The 15,151-nt window shown below is 33.4% G+C and overlaps 1 protein-coding gene across 1 annotated transcript; it reads right to left on the reverse strand.

Moving 5' to 3' along the window:
- Positions 1-698: 698 nt before the first annotated feature.
- LOC146170407 (uncharacterized) lies at positions 699-7,823 on the reverse strand. Its single transcript, XM_083388693.1, has 12 exons — positions 7,703-7,823; positions 7,074-7,186; positions 5,912-6,006; positions 5,514-5,665; positions 4,967-5,137; positions 4,503-4,627; positions 4,287-4,351; positions 3,769-3,905; positions 3,200-3,370; positions 2,603-2,782; positions 2,371-2,544; positions 699-1,909 (listed from the first exon to the last, which is right to left on the reverse strand). Exons 1-12 carry the CDS (start codon positions 7,821-7,823, stop codon positions 1,896-1,898), a joined length of 1,518 nt encoding a protein of 505 aa, XP_083244819.1. The 3' UTR covers positions 699-1,895.
- Positions 7,824-15,151: the final 7,328 nt, after the last annotated feature.

The following is a 15,151-nucleotide window of genomic DNA, read 5'->3' on the forward strand; positions in this document are numbered from 1 at the left end:
ATATTGTCCCAAAAGGTGGAAAAACTCTGCTGGAAAACCGTCTAGCCCAGGGGATTTATTTTTACCCATGTTATTTTGTTGAAAAGGCGAAAACAATCGCTAAGCAAAGTTCCGAAAATTTCCGATGCAACAGATTTAAGCACAAAAGCTTCAATATTACTTGTGGTTTACAAAGAATTTAAACCGAAATATCAGCAGCTTTATAGTTTTGTTCGCGCGACAAATCTTAACTTGCAATTCACAAACCACAAAGACAATGCCAGAGCGACTAAAGACAATGCAAGAGCGAGTACTGATAGTGGGTCAAAGCAAACACACCACAAATATTTTTAAAATTGCTCCTTTAAAGCTGATAAGTTCCAAAGTCCTCATGAGTTTTTTTATTTAAAGTTAGTCGAATTGGATCCCGTAATTGCATATAGTTATATATATATATATATATATATATATAATTCAGGTTTTAGTCGCCAGTTTTGCTCGAGGTCGTAGATGCTGGATAGAAGCGTTACACACTTGATAACCTGTGGAATCGGTTCTAATAATTTACAACAGATAAATGATGTCATCGATCCTTGTTCCAAAAATCTTGTCGCATTCCCACTATACCTGTGTATATTTCAACAGGGGAACATTGACCACCGTGTTACCTGATTCCACTGAAACAAACTGCCACAGCATTTCAAATGGCATACTGTAAGGTGGCTTATAGATTTATTGTACATTCGAAAAATTCAGCATAACTCCGCTTTTAATAAAACATCTTACAGCGCAGTAAAACAAGTCTAGCAAGTATTGCGTTCATAACGTTCAGTCTAGTAGACATAGTTTGCAGTAGAATTTGAATAAACTATCTTTGCAAAAATAGCGAATGCGTTAGGGATTAACTGGTCAACTAACGAACTCGGTAGGCAGGATGCAGACGGAAAAGGAAATATGCCAGAACGTTTTTAAACAGACTTTTCGAATGCAAACAAGACATTGGTGAAATAATTTAAGTCCAAGTCAAGTCATTTCACAAAATAAAAAGTCGAGACCCAGTCCAAGTCATAGGTTGCCCAGGTCCAAGTTGTACATTAAGCGTCATATTAGGGGATCAACAGTCTGGATCAAGTAACTGAGCCATGGAATCCATATCGGTGTATATTGAGATCAGCCAATGATTTATCGAAATGCATTACTCAGTACAATTTAAATAAAATGGATTTTAAACATTTTGAGTGGTGAACCGTTTTTAAGGGACATCAAACCAACTAGAATAGCAATTTAACTGTAAAATATAAAACTGGAATGGTTTTAATACGATTTGATAAACATTAATTATGAGATGGCATAAAACTATTTAGCAGAATCCAGCTAAAAATCAAATGTTCAACATCAAATAAGACAAGCAAAGCCGCACTAAGAGGATTAAGGCATCAGGTGCCACTATACAAAGACAAGTCTTTAAAAACTATATCAAGCTTTTCGCAAAACCGTAAAACTGAAAGCAATTCAAATGCACGAAGTAGAAGCACAAGCGCTAGTAAAAGGCGATAAGATCAATGAAGTTTAACATATCCCTATTTAAAATTAGACAAACACGGTCATTTACCAAAAGAAATAAATCACTGTAGATTAAATTGTGAAAATTATCGAAAATATAAAAACTCAATAGTGACGGACATTTGTACAAACAAGCATTACTTGAAAGGTCGTTTCGCTTTTGTTTTTACTTTATTGCAGTTTAGGCGGTCTTTAAAGTTACAAAAATATCACAAAAACAACAAAATAAAGTTTTCAGCTTGATTTTAGAGTTTTTCGTGTGATGTCTTGCAATGTAACATTTAGTAAATTTCTTGAATATAAAACCTTAAATATTTATTCTTTGCTTCAGTCCAGTGTCAATGCCATTGTTGTTAAAATAGAAGATCTGAAAGCAAAAGCGTATTTAAAAAAGAGCCCATGCTAACATAACGTATACGCACGCACACACACATACCATTATTATTGATTAATAAACTATAACTACTCTATTCAATTATGTAGTGCTGGACAATAGAGTCTAACATTGCCTATTGAATACAACATCTGAAAGAAATTGCTTGTTTCAGTCATGTATTGTAAATTTGCCAAACTAGAGACCTACTACTGTCTCCATAAGATAGGAGGCTTTTGCCGTCTATGAGAATGCAATTAGCGTTATTGAGTCTGACTTACAATATGTTTAGGAGTATAATGCGCATAAAGCTGTAGAAAGTAAAATCTGACTAACAGATTTCACAACTAACGTCATGTTCTTTGTACCCCAAGAACAGTGTTCACGGCTGTATAGTGTACTGGGCACACAAGCTTGAAACAAAATGCAAAATGCACCAACTTAACCAGATATACCTTGTGAACAATCCAGTGACAATGTAATGTTTCCAGGAGTTGCACAAGCAGCTATTGTTGATCCACTCTGACCGTTACAACATCCTACGTTTACGTCTGTGCCCTCGGTTACTGTTGTAACATTTGTGTTGGTTCCATGCACACAGTAATCAGCCGATGGCTGGCTACACACGGCTGTACAAAGTAGCGTTAAATGTCGTGTTGAACAGACTTAACATTATGTTGTAGCTACCTTTACACCCGTCAGTGACCATCCAGCTCCTTGTATCACCAGCAGCGTTACAAACAGCACTTGCACTTCCAATGTAACCAGAAGTACAGGTGAGATCTTTAGAGCTTCCCACAATTATCAGGTCAGATGTGGATGGAAATACGTAGAAAGGACTTGGTGGTATCGTGGTCGTATCGCAAACTTTTCGCGGAAAAAATTAGATATCAAAGGATTGGGTTGACATCTACAAACTATTATCACTATTGTTATTGAGACACATGCAAATAAAGTAAATAGTGGAGTGGTTCTCAACCGGGGTATTTAGGGGTTAATAAAAGTTTACAACTTGCAGCAAATATGATATTTAAAAATTATTTGTGGTGTTATTGTGTACTTTTTATATTTGCCTAATTATCTTTTCGTTTTTCTGACAGAGGTGAATTTTACTTTAGTGTTAAAGCATTAGGTTCCATTGGGAAACATAATACACAAAAGTTTTAAGGGGTTATTGACCGCTTTAAGATAAACAAAAGGGTTTCCTTAAGACAAAAAGGTTAAAAAACACGTAAGTAGTGTTTTGTTATATTAATCGAAGATTAGAACAGAAACCAGATCTACCTATTGTACAGGTCGGTATTCCCTCCAAGCTCCAAGTACCATCAGCTTGGCAGGTTGAGAGCCCGGTAGCTGTCCCTGTGTAGCCAGTGGTGCAGGTGAATGTGTGGCTCGCTCCAAACCCACTGTTTGCTGGGGCTGCTGACACACCAGCTTGGCTCGGATTTCCACATCCTTACAACACACAACATAATTGAAACTTTGTGAAAAATAAATATGATTCACTTTTGCACAATGTGGGCTTTATAACTTCAGTGATGTTATTTTTAATAAACTACAGTCAAAAACCTAGTTTTGTATGTTTTTATGTTCTCCAATGAATTTGTAAACAACATAAAAAATGTAACTTAATGTTTAGTCCATCGTCATATTAATTTAGTATAGAGAATATTGCATTTACAGCACCAATAAAGATCTACTAAATATTGCAAACAGTTAGAAAGTAATTTTGGACAAATTAATAACATTAAGTCGGAGGTACACACATAACACAGATAACGAATTTAGCTTTAAAAATGAACCTAAAACCCAAAAATAACTAAGACTTAATGTTAAAACTTAAAATATCTCACTTGCAGTTGAAAATTCCACAAACCCGAAAGATGCAGATTCATCTATCCAATCTTGAAGACTTATGTTGTACGATGCAGGGATAGCATTGGTTTGGAATCTCATCGATAAATCAACTGAGCTAACGTTTCTCACAATGCTTTAAAATAAAACATTTAAATGTGTTGCACACATTAAAATACAAACTACATTTAACATATTAAAAAACAATAAAAACATTTTGGGGCACCAACCATTTATGTAGACGAAATAGAAATATCTACACAACATAAGTACGTAACTATTTCGTTTTAAATTAAAAAAGAATAAAGATATATTCAAAACCTATAACATACTTTGATAAACATTCTAAGAAAACATTTTTATAGTATTATTTGCGCAAAAGTGTATTCATTGTTTTTTGTTCGTTTTCTTAAGGAGATTAAAGAAGTAACAGCAGGGTAAACAAAAAATCTTACAGGAAATTTGTGGGTGTTAAAGTACAGTAAAACATTCCAAGTAAATATAACATTTTTTTTACCTGAACAACGAAACTTCATTTTCGCGAAAATTATAGCAATATGCTCGTTCGCAACTTCCAACTTCCTTAAACATGTAAAAAAGGCAGTCATTTCAATATGTTCATCTGGATATCACCAATACACAGACATGGTTAAAAATTAAGCAAAAATTAGTTAAGGTAAATTGGTTAACATTCAACTTAATTAAAAGAAAAATATTTATGGAACACACTCACAGTGTTCGATATAAACCATTCGACTGTGAATAAAGGAGAATTGATCACAAGTGATATAGATGCAGTTATTGTGCTTCCAGGTAAGAATCCATTTGGTGAAGTTGCAAGGGTTAGGGGAGCTGTAACTGAAAAGAATTTGTTGCGTATAACACCCTTGTGTTGTACATCGTTTGCCAAAATGCCACAAACTATGATTATTTTAGAACATCGGCATTATTGCATAAGATAAGGAAATAAAATAGAATGCAGCAGAAGCCACAATTGACTATTAAAATGTGTATCTGAACGAATTACCTGGTCATAAATTCCAAATATAAACGTTTTACCACTTACCCAAGCGGCTACCGACAAACAATAATGACAAAATGTCAAGCAGTTGCATGTTATGCTGACAATATTTTGAGAGCACACTGTTGACATTTATAAAACAGTTGTTTAAACCGAGTAATTATTTTCAAACTTACCAAGATAACATTCAGTTGGTTGGGATTTCCACCATTGAGCCTCCCAATCACAGTACGCCTGTAGGTTCTTGCCAACATATCCATCCAAGCATGTAAAGTTGTGGAAGCTATTATATCCCTTGTTGGCTGGAACATCCTGGATAACTCCACCAGATGTAACATTTCCACAATCTAAATGAATAATTCGGTCATATTTTAAAACAGTCACCCATCTATCCCACAACATGATGACACCACTTGGTCTAAACATGAAACCTATTTTAATTTTGAAAAATAATTTTAATTCCCATTATTAAATTTTTATCTAGCTTAAACAAAAAATCAATGCGTAAATACAAAGCTTGATTTATGGTATGGTCAGACGTTTATTGGACCAATTTATAGTATTTTTGTAGCCAATAGTAGCTAATCCATAAACGCCTTGTTATTATTACAGACAAATTGTTAAAAAATATTTTGTTAATTTTTTTGTGTAAATAAATTTGTTAAATTCATTTGAAATTTTTTTAATTATTTCACAAAGCCTATAGAACTAGGTTCAACTTACATTGGACATTGAGATCGCGATTTGCTAAGCTTAACCCATCGATGGTTGTCACAGAAATACTTGAATCCGTTAAAGTGAGTGGACCTAACGAAAAATAAATGCTTACTTCCTCCTCAACCTGGTAGTACCCTGGGGGTTCGAACGTACAACCACTGAAAATAAAACACAGAGATTGATCACCTTGATGGAGTTTTCAACTAAAGCTGTGTCATTTCAAAAAACAACTGAACAGAAAAAAATATTTTAAATCAAGTCCAAACTGTAGCCTCATTTAAATTTAACTATTTTTTCAAAGGTGGCATTTCTAAAATGGTGTAAGACAAAACACTCACATCATCCCTAACTAATCAAAGTTAAACTTCACCAAACAATAATGTTTACATTTAAGCAAAACTAACCTAATCTTTGTTCTGTTGCGGTAAGTAAATATATCAATTTCTGGAGTGCATTTACATTTTGTGGAGAAAGCATCATAGCTACATGTAACAGCAATCTGTGAAAAAAGTTGAAGTACAGAATCGAGGCTTACAATAACAAAGTATTTAAAAAAATATTCCACTTTTTCCATTTATTCCGTTCAATAAGGCAAGTTTATTAGGACACAGATGCAACAAACTTATACTTTGTTTAAGCAATATTAGTATAACTATATTCAAAAATAACAAGCTAATGAAAATATTAAAATATCAATAAAGTTTAGAAATTCAGTTTATTCCATTGAAGGGAACTACCACCAATAACTTTTTGTTGCGATCATGCAATACATAAACAAGGTCACACTTAGTTAGGATTGAATTGGTAAAAAAGAAAATATTATTATAACGGGTTAAACTATAGCACGGTTCTTATATTTTACAGCCTGGTACCGTCATATAAACCATCAACAAACACATAAAAATGTTTTGTTTAAAAAACAACTACAGCCTAAGAAGAGCGTAAACCGCTTTTTCTACCATATATTCATGGTCACAGAGTTACACACAAAATTTCAGAAAAGGATCTGGGCGTTAGCCTAAAATCATAATGAAAACCTGTAAAACAATACTTTCCAGCAGCGCGATATATTTTATTGTTCATTTATTTAAAGTGGCAAAAATAGTAACTTACATATGGTCGTACTTTTTATGTTATGTCATATTAAAAAGATGGAATATGCTTACTGTTAGTTTGTCACTTAAAATTCTTTAAATAAATGCTAAACGGTTTGCATTGCGGTATTTCAACAGTGCTTTGCTAGCCAGAAACAATGATGTTGGGCCTGGGTTTGAACCACCCGGCTTTACACGATCAATGAAACGACAAGCCAACCAAAGGGTATTGTAATTAGTTTAACAAAGATAAAGATGAACACACAAAATGCTTATATTTACTCCCTAAAATTACAAGTTTTAAATATCAGAAGTTATGAGAAAAATTGATCAAAAAATGTCAGGTTCTCACATTAACTGCAATCAGCAAAGCATTAAGTAAAAAATGAATCAATGTTACTCAAATTAGAAAACAACCTTTATTTAGTAAGAGAAAAATACATTTACAAATAGTTAAATTGTTGTAACTTACATCTCCATTGACTACAAAGTTGACATGAAAATTGGTATTTTCAAGTGCAATGTCCAAGTACACATATCCATTAACAGCTTGGGTAGGGCTTGGATAAAACCTGACTTTCTTAACTAAAAAAACATCATTTTTATTCACATTCACCACATGGCCTATAAACATATGTTTGACGAATAATTATATTTATTAATACATCTTGTTAAAAAACAACCACTTTACAAACACAATCTAATTGTTAAACTTTTTAGACAAAAAAAGCATCATTTGTTAAACTCTAAACTAGATCAGGTTTGCCAGACTATAAAAATGTTTTAAGGCCAAAAAAATACAAAAAAGGCCAAATTGAAATTTACCGGTTTCTATTGAAAAATAATAAAATATACATATACATGTTTAACAAATTTACTTGTATTTTTATTAGTTTTTTAAGAATTTCTTCTAAATAGTGGGTTTCAACGAATTCTTATGATAGCGTCCAATAGTTGAATTTGTGTTCTGTTTCTAGGCTTTGCTTTTACAGCAGTAACTAAGTGAAAATATTATTTCAACAACTGCATTACTTGCCGGTGTTATCAGAGATGTTAAAGCATATTTTGAGAGTTCTTTAAAGTTATTGTGTTTAAACACACCTTGCCAGAATGGAAGAGTGTCTTTTGGAATGCCACTTTCTGAAAAATATTCTTCTTCACACCATTGAACAAGACTGACTTTTCTGTACTGAGATTCAATCAAACTAATATAACCTTCCATGTGATGAAAAAATGGCAAATCTTCAAAATTTCCTTTTAATGTCTGACTAAGAATTGTGCAAGGATTTAGCAATGAAAGACCTTTGAATATGTTAACAGAATCTGGAAGCCTCTTCTCTACCTGACTTAATGAGCACTTGAAGCATAGATTGACATCTTATTTTAACCTGCATTATTTTTTGATTTTCTATATCTTTGCAGCTATTTAATACTTTTAGTCAAGTAAACTTCTTGATTAAATTTACAACCAAATAGTCTCATTTCATAGTCTCATCTTTGTTATAAAGCCTGCTGTATAAGCTCTCATGGTGCACAAATAATTGTTTTGAAAGTTCATATGTGTCACCATTTGTTTGTTGGAATAGTGAGTTCGTTTCAAATTCTTGAACAATTGGAGTGGCAAACACAAAATATAAATAATTCATTCTATCTGCAAACATCTCTTTTATTAATCAAAATCATATTTTGCATTCAAACCTAATTTAGCTTCACAACTGCTAAAGTAAGCCAATAATACTTCCCAATTCATCAAAATATTATATAGGACTTTTCCTCTGACTAACCATCTAGTCTTGGACAATTTTTAAAATGGAAGTGGGGCTTCTCTTTGACTCCCTTCACTTTCTGCAGTATTCATCACCTCAAACAGTGTTTTGAAATCTTCTCTTCTCAGAATAATATGTGAAAACCACAATGGCACTTCAGTGAGAATAAATCCAACATTTGATGGAAATTTATTTTTTTAAACAAACATTGTGCTGTTGTGTTAACAGCAGGAACAAGAGACATAAAAGCTGTTTGGATTCTTGACTTTTTTTCGCAGTAATATCGTACAACTATGCAAAGGTGCTTTTGCACCGCTATATCTGTAGACTCGTCCACAAGCAAAACATACTTTTTTTTCTAGCTGGTCATTTTTAAGTTCTGTTTAAGTGACTTTGAAATAATATTTTTAATGATTGCAGTTGGTTCTACGCAGGTTTATATTTCCACGAACACTTTTTTATCCATGATACTTCACCACTTCACCAATATGATCTATTGAGCAAATAGATGCATGGCACTCTATGGTTAAACTTATATCAATTTCTTCTATTTTTTCTGAATTAGTTGCTTTATGGAAAAACTTAGTAAGAGAACTTCAAGAGGAGTTTGGTATTTTATTTAGGTGTTTTTTGTTTTTTTCATGTGTAGAAATGTTGCTGAGCTTTGGCAGTGTATTCACTTTGCACATTACACAGTAACCACTTTGCCCATCATCCGCACATTTTAACCACAGGTAAGATTTTTCCCAAGCTTTATTGTATTTTCTTCCACCTTCATAACTAGTCTTCCACTTAGGCATTGTAAAGGGATAAAAGTATAAATCTAAAATAGATTGACACCAGCTGCAGTTACAGTAAATATATCTAGTTATAACTTACAGTCAACTTGGATAACCACAACAATAAATGGTGCTGGTCTAGAATCCTGCCACAACACAATTATTTGGGTTAAGCAATATTATTAAATAATGAATATATAAATACTTGACCCACCCACAGCCAAACGTTGATTCGCGTCCTAACCCAATATCGTGCGTTGATTTAATAATTGTTTCAAGCGGCTGTGGTAGGATTTTAGACCAGCGCCCAATAATGTATTATGTATTTTAAAGAGTAAATTAAAAAAGTCAAATTTAAGGCCAAATCTAAAAAAAGGTCAAAGTATAATTTCTAAGGCCAACAGACTTTAAAAAAGGCCAATCTGGCAACCCTGGACTGATGAAAAAAAAATATTATTTGACTTCGGATTTTGGGATTCCCCTAAAGGTGATTTATTATATTAAATTTCCCAAATAAGAAACAGTTTGGCCAAATTAAACAACCATTTTTTTTAATTAGGGTATAAGTTCTATAATAAAATTTGAATATTGTTTTTTCAAAGCTATTTTTATGTCCTAATAGTGGTATTAATATTTAAGGCAGAATTATAAACGTATAGTTGCATTATTTAAAGGTGTTAAAATACGTTTACAAACCTGTACTGCAGGATATAATGAAAATGCAATCTTTTATAATCGCAGTAAAAACTTACTGTCATCCGGAGTGACGTTGTTCCCAAGAACAAGACACATCGAAAACATCCCAAATAAATAAAAAAGTCTTAAACAATCCATCGTAAATAAATCAGTTTACAAACTTAGCATCAAGTAGACTAGTTTTGCTTTAGTTAAAAGATTTTCCTAAAAATAAAATGAAATTTTGCAAAAAATCGCATAATCGCGAAAAATAAAATTTTAAGTAATATGTTTAATCTATATTTTTCAAGTAAAATGCGTTTGCTATGGGTTTTATACTAGTTTTATAAAGCAATAATATAATTTCTGAAGATCATTCTAGCTGAAGAAATTAATAGCAGTAATAGCCTATAAACATAAAACATTTGTCGAAAGTCTATTGTTTTAATGATTGCAGAAATCACTAATCCGAGTTTTTTTTTTTTTTTATTGTATTATACATTCAATTTTTAATTGATTCCACATAAATTTCTGCCCACAAAATTTATTAAACGGAAATGCCGGAATTGCCGAGAACTCTAGGTTGAAAGTACAATACATAAAGTTTGCCATATTGTCGGACCATCTAAGCCACTTTCCATGGCCGAACTGCCCACATTAAGATGTGTTTAAATTAGCACCTACATCTTTTGAATAAGAGATGCGGTGTAAAATTTCATGGAAGCGTACTGTAATTGTTATAGCTCCAAAACTTTTGTTAAAGTAACTATTTAGGTTAAGTCGAACCGCAACCGTACCGGGACTTTATGAACCGGTTTTAGGTCAAATTTCCCGAACCTGAACCTTAACCGAACCCGAACCTGTCACAAAAAGCGGTTCATTCAGAATGACGTCAAAACCTCATTTTTACAGAGTCAAGTTATGCCACGTTAGAAGTTTTATGAAGAAAATGATTGGCTACTCATTAAATAAAACGTTCATTTTTTTATTTTTCAGACATTTCAAAAATAAGCTGCATATTTACGTCACGTAACTTTACATTTATTGAACCACATTTTCATCACAAATTACATCCTAACCGGAACTTTGAAATCACCTCAAACAGTGTTTCCCAACAAAAACAGTCCTGTAAAGAACCTCAAGTAGTATTTTTCCATAAAGTGTACTGTTAAAACCTAAAGCAGTGTTTCCGAATAAAAAGAACACTGTTAAAACCTAAAGCAGTGTTTCCGAATAAAAAGAACACTGTTAAAACCTAAAGCAGTGTTTCCGAATAAAAAGAACACTGTTAAAACCTAAAGCAGTGTTTCCGAATAAAAAGAACACTGTTAAAACCTAAAGCAGTGTTTCCGAATAAAAAGAACACTGTTAAAACCTAAAGCAGTGTTTCCGAATAAAAAAAAAACACTGTTAAGCACCTAATGCAGTGTTTCCCCGTGATAAGAGCACTACAAAGCAATTATATCAGTGTTTTCCAATAAAAAAACTCTAACGCACGTAAGCAGTGTTTATCTATAAAAAGAGCGCTGTAAAGCATGTTTTTCGGGCAGTACAATATTTCTCCTAAATTTTATTTAAATAAAGATATATGTTCTTCCTAAATCAGCCATTTTTTTCTTCCTAAACCAGCCACTTTAAAGGTATTATCAACAGAATAACTATTCAGTGAACAAATATAGTCAGGAGTGGAAAACCACCCGAGCTATTTCTCACTTTGTTGAACTCATGAACAGAGACTTGATAAACAAACTTTTCCATTTGCCTCAAAAAACGTGCGCAAAAATGCACGAGGACTCGATCCGCTATTCAAAGCTGCCACGTGTGCAAAGCAAGCTCAAAAATACCCTTGACGTGACCTTGAAGCACGAGGTTCATAAAATAAGCGCGTCTTAAACCAGCTTTGCGGAAACTGGAAAGCACAACGAATCACAACACTTTCCACATGTTTCGTTGAACTTCTCACCAATAAGGCGAAGCTCGCAAATTTAGATTTCTTCCGAGGTTGAGGCGTAACTATGAAAATAATGAAGTCGTTCAAAAAACTACTGCAAGGAATTTAAACTTTCGGGGGTAATTAAAGCACGGAAAAAGATTTTGTTGCGAATTCGCGAAAAATATTAATTATCCTGAAGTTGTCGGGTTAATTGTTTTGTAACATTAACGACTTATAAGTGACTATTAGAAGCAAATTTTTTTTTAAATTGTTAGTAAAACAGCTCGCTTATTGCACCACTGAATGCTGATTTACTTATAATGAAGGAAAGTATTGCATTAAAACGCGATTACTACATAATCCCGGATGATTGCACCGCGATATAATGACGGAAATCCCGCGCATTCCATTGTTACGTAACAAATAAATAAACATAACGAGTCTATTTGGTATTTGCTTCTTGGATTGTCAAATACTCAATGTTAAACATAATGGCTTTAATATTCAGCTTACGTCTAACTACAACCTCCAGCTATTATCTTAAGATTTATTTAAAATGGTAACAAAATGCAAACCACTTCAGTATGGGCTTTAACATTCGTTTACGTCTAAAAACAATTTCCAGCCATTATCTTAACCCACGCAGTCAAAATGAAGTTTGCCTTCTAATGCAGGTTCACTAGTTATTATCTTTCCCACACTTTTCTTACCATCAGCATTCACGGCTGCGGTCTAGCATCTTATCAGCTTTTTTAACATGAACGTAACAAATGGTCAAAATTGAAATTGCAAGATAGTAGGCTAATATATATTGGAGAATAAATATAACAATAATACTTAACCTACCCAAACCCAAACCAGCGGAAAAAATGTGGTAGGATTCTACACCAGCGCCGAATTTAAAAAAATTATATTGAAGAAAAAACAGCAGCTAATATTAACATATGGCGCAACTTTCAGTCATTCGCATAACTTTAAACTTCGCGACAAACTTTGCGATATTTTCGCTGAAAAACCTCAATCCAACGAATAGAGCCTGAGGCAACAATCTACAATCACCGCTTCGCATAAAGCTGTATATTCCTAATAAAACGTTTGCCTCAAATATACATGCTGATTACTTACTACTTTATTCGGAATTATTTCTCGCTTGTCACCTTTCTAATGTAAACTACGAATTACCTACATCTTATATTTGACATCCCTGCCTTTGTATTTAAATAAATTATCTTCATATACATCATACAAGTAATGTTTGTATTTACAGTGCCTCATGTTAGCTATTGTTTAAATAATTATGCTTATTTAAATTGTTCAACATCCTAGTTTTGTGTTTTTAACTAAACGTTTTAAGTTGTCTTGCGAAACTAATTTCGGCTAATAAAAAAGAAAGAAACTTTGAAAACAACTATCTTTAGTTTGGAAATATAGATAAAAAAAATTAAATAACTGACGAAAAAAAATTTCTAAAATACTGCTAGCTATTTAAAAGTGTCGACAAAGAAAATAAAAGTCGTTAAAAAAAATTGACTTTATTCCTAAATTGGAAACTTTGCAAGCTACTTTAAAAAAACATCGGGTAAATAATTTTCTAATTGTTTTGAATTTGTCCCAAATGTGTTTATTGCGACGTTGTTGTTGTTCTTATTTTGAACTTACGGCTGGAGTGCCTTAATAGCTGAAGTTGCCCGGTTGTGGAGAGTGTCGGTGAAAAACTGTTCAGCTATGATTGAGAACTTCATGGTGATTAGCACTTAAATATTCTCAGCATCGTGGGTCATACATTGGGCTGTTCTGCTTTAAGGTTACTTTTTATGTACGGTATTTTAGTTGATTAATTTGAATTGGGTTTGTTGGAGATTGCATTGTTAAACAAACCAACAATTTCGCGGCGATGATTGTCGCTCAAAGTGTTTGCCGCATTTTCGTCCGGGAGGTTATATTGCTTACATTATTTGGGTTAGGGTGCTGGTTAGCGTTTGTGTTTTGGTGGGTTAAGCATTATTATTATGTTTATTCTGCAATATTAATTTATGTCTTGCAATTTTTATTTTGATAAATCGTTTCGTTTATGTTAAAAAAGGTGATAAGATAGGGTTACCATATTTTCGTGGCCTGAAATCCGGACACTCTTTAGTTTCCACAAGCGGTTTTTAAAATGAGGTATGAACACATTGTCTGTAAATATGACGTCACACTAGCAATGCTTTGCCTATCCATTGTATACCGGAGTGGATTTTTGAACATAGTTTCTTGAATTCGCTAGTCCAGGGGTGTTCAAATTATGTCTGCCATGATCCACCACAGCCAAACCTGACAACATGATGATCCACCAAATACGAATAGTAGACATATTGGACACGCTTTAATTGTTATGGTGCTTTATTTATGTAAATGTACCCTACAAAATATTGATAACTTTGTAAAAACCCAAAAGTGAAGTGTGCTATACAGCACCAAGATTTTAGTGAGAGCAATGATAGGTTGGTTTAGACCAGGATCGGCAACCTTTTTCTAGTCGCCGGCCAACACCAAACTCAGAAAGGTCTTTGTGCGCCGCACAAAATGTTAACTGAGAAAAATTGTGTTTTTTCACTTAAAAAAAACTTGTTTAATTACATTGAAGAAGGCAGTAAGTGTTGGCGCACAGCGCGAAAAAAAGCGTTGTTTGGTTTAAAATTGGAGCCCAAACGTTGTTATCCATACTACAAATGAAAAATGTAATAAAATAGTTGAAGAAACGCGATAACTTCCAGGCGCACATGGCCAGCGAAGCGAGCGCGATTTTTTAGGTATAGCAGCATTTCTTTTAAGTTTCTGGCAAGTTTTTATTACATTGCCGAAAATAAAAATATTAAAAATATAATACGTTTTCCGTTAACGGTAAAGAAGCGCTGATCTAATTCAAAAGACCGCATTAAAACGTAAACAAGTTGGACGTAGAAAGATCATTAGCGCCAAGCGGGAAAATTTTTCGCACTTACGTAGTTAAAATAGTCAAAAAGTATTTCAAATGGACTCGCATCCAGTTTGTCAAAGAGGCGGCGGACCAAATGAATTACATTTGGCGGGGCGCATCCGGCCCGCGGGCCGTAGGTTGCTGACCTCTGGTGATCTCTAGGCTAGGGTTACTATATTTGATAATGCGCAAATCCATAACAAATTTACCTCAGTTCATTGACCAACCTTAGAATATTACCAAAAGACTTTACCGCCATTGTTTTTTTGTGAAAGAAGGATAAACACGAAACTATACACAAACAGAAAAGAAATGTTATATTGCAATACACGTATGCAAGTTCTCACTTGGTCTGCAACAAACTTCTTGTTGCGCTATTTTTCTACTGCTTTTTCTGCTTTATAATTTTCTTCAGCGAATATACGCTCTTATCGTACC

This window comes from Ascidiella aspersa, chromosome 1 (genome assembly GCF_963924565.1).
Source record: "Ascidiella aspersa chromosome 1, kaAscAspe10.2, whole genome shotgun sequence".
Taxonomy (NCBI): Eukaryota; Metazoa; Chordata; class Ascidiacea; order Phlebobranchia; family Ascidiidae; genus Ascidiella; species Ascidiella aspersa.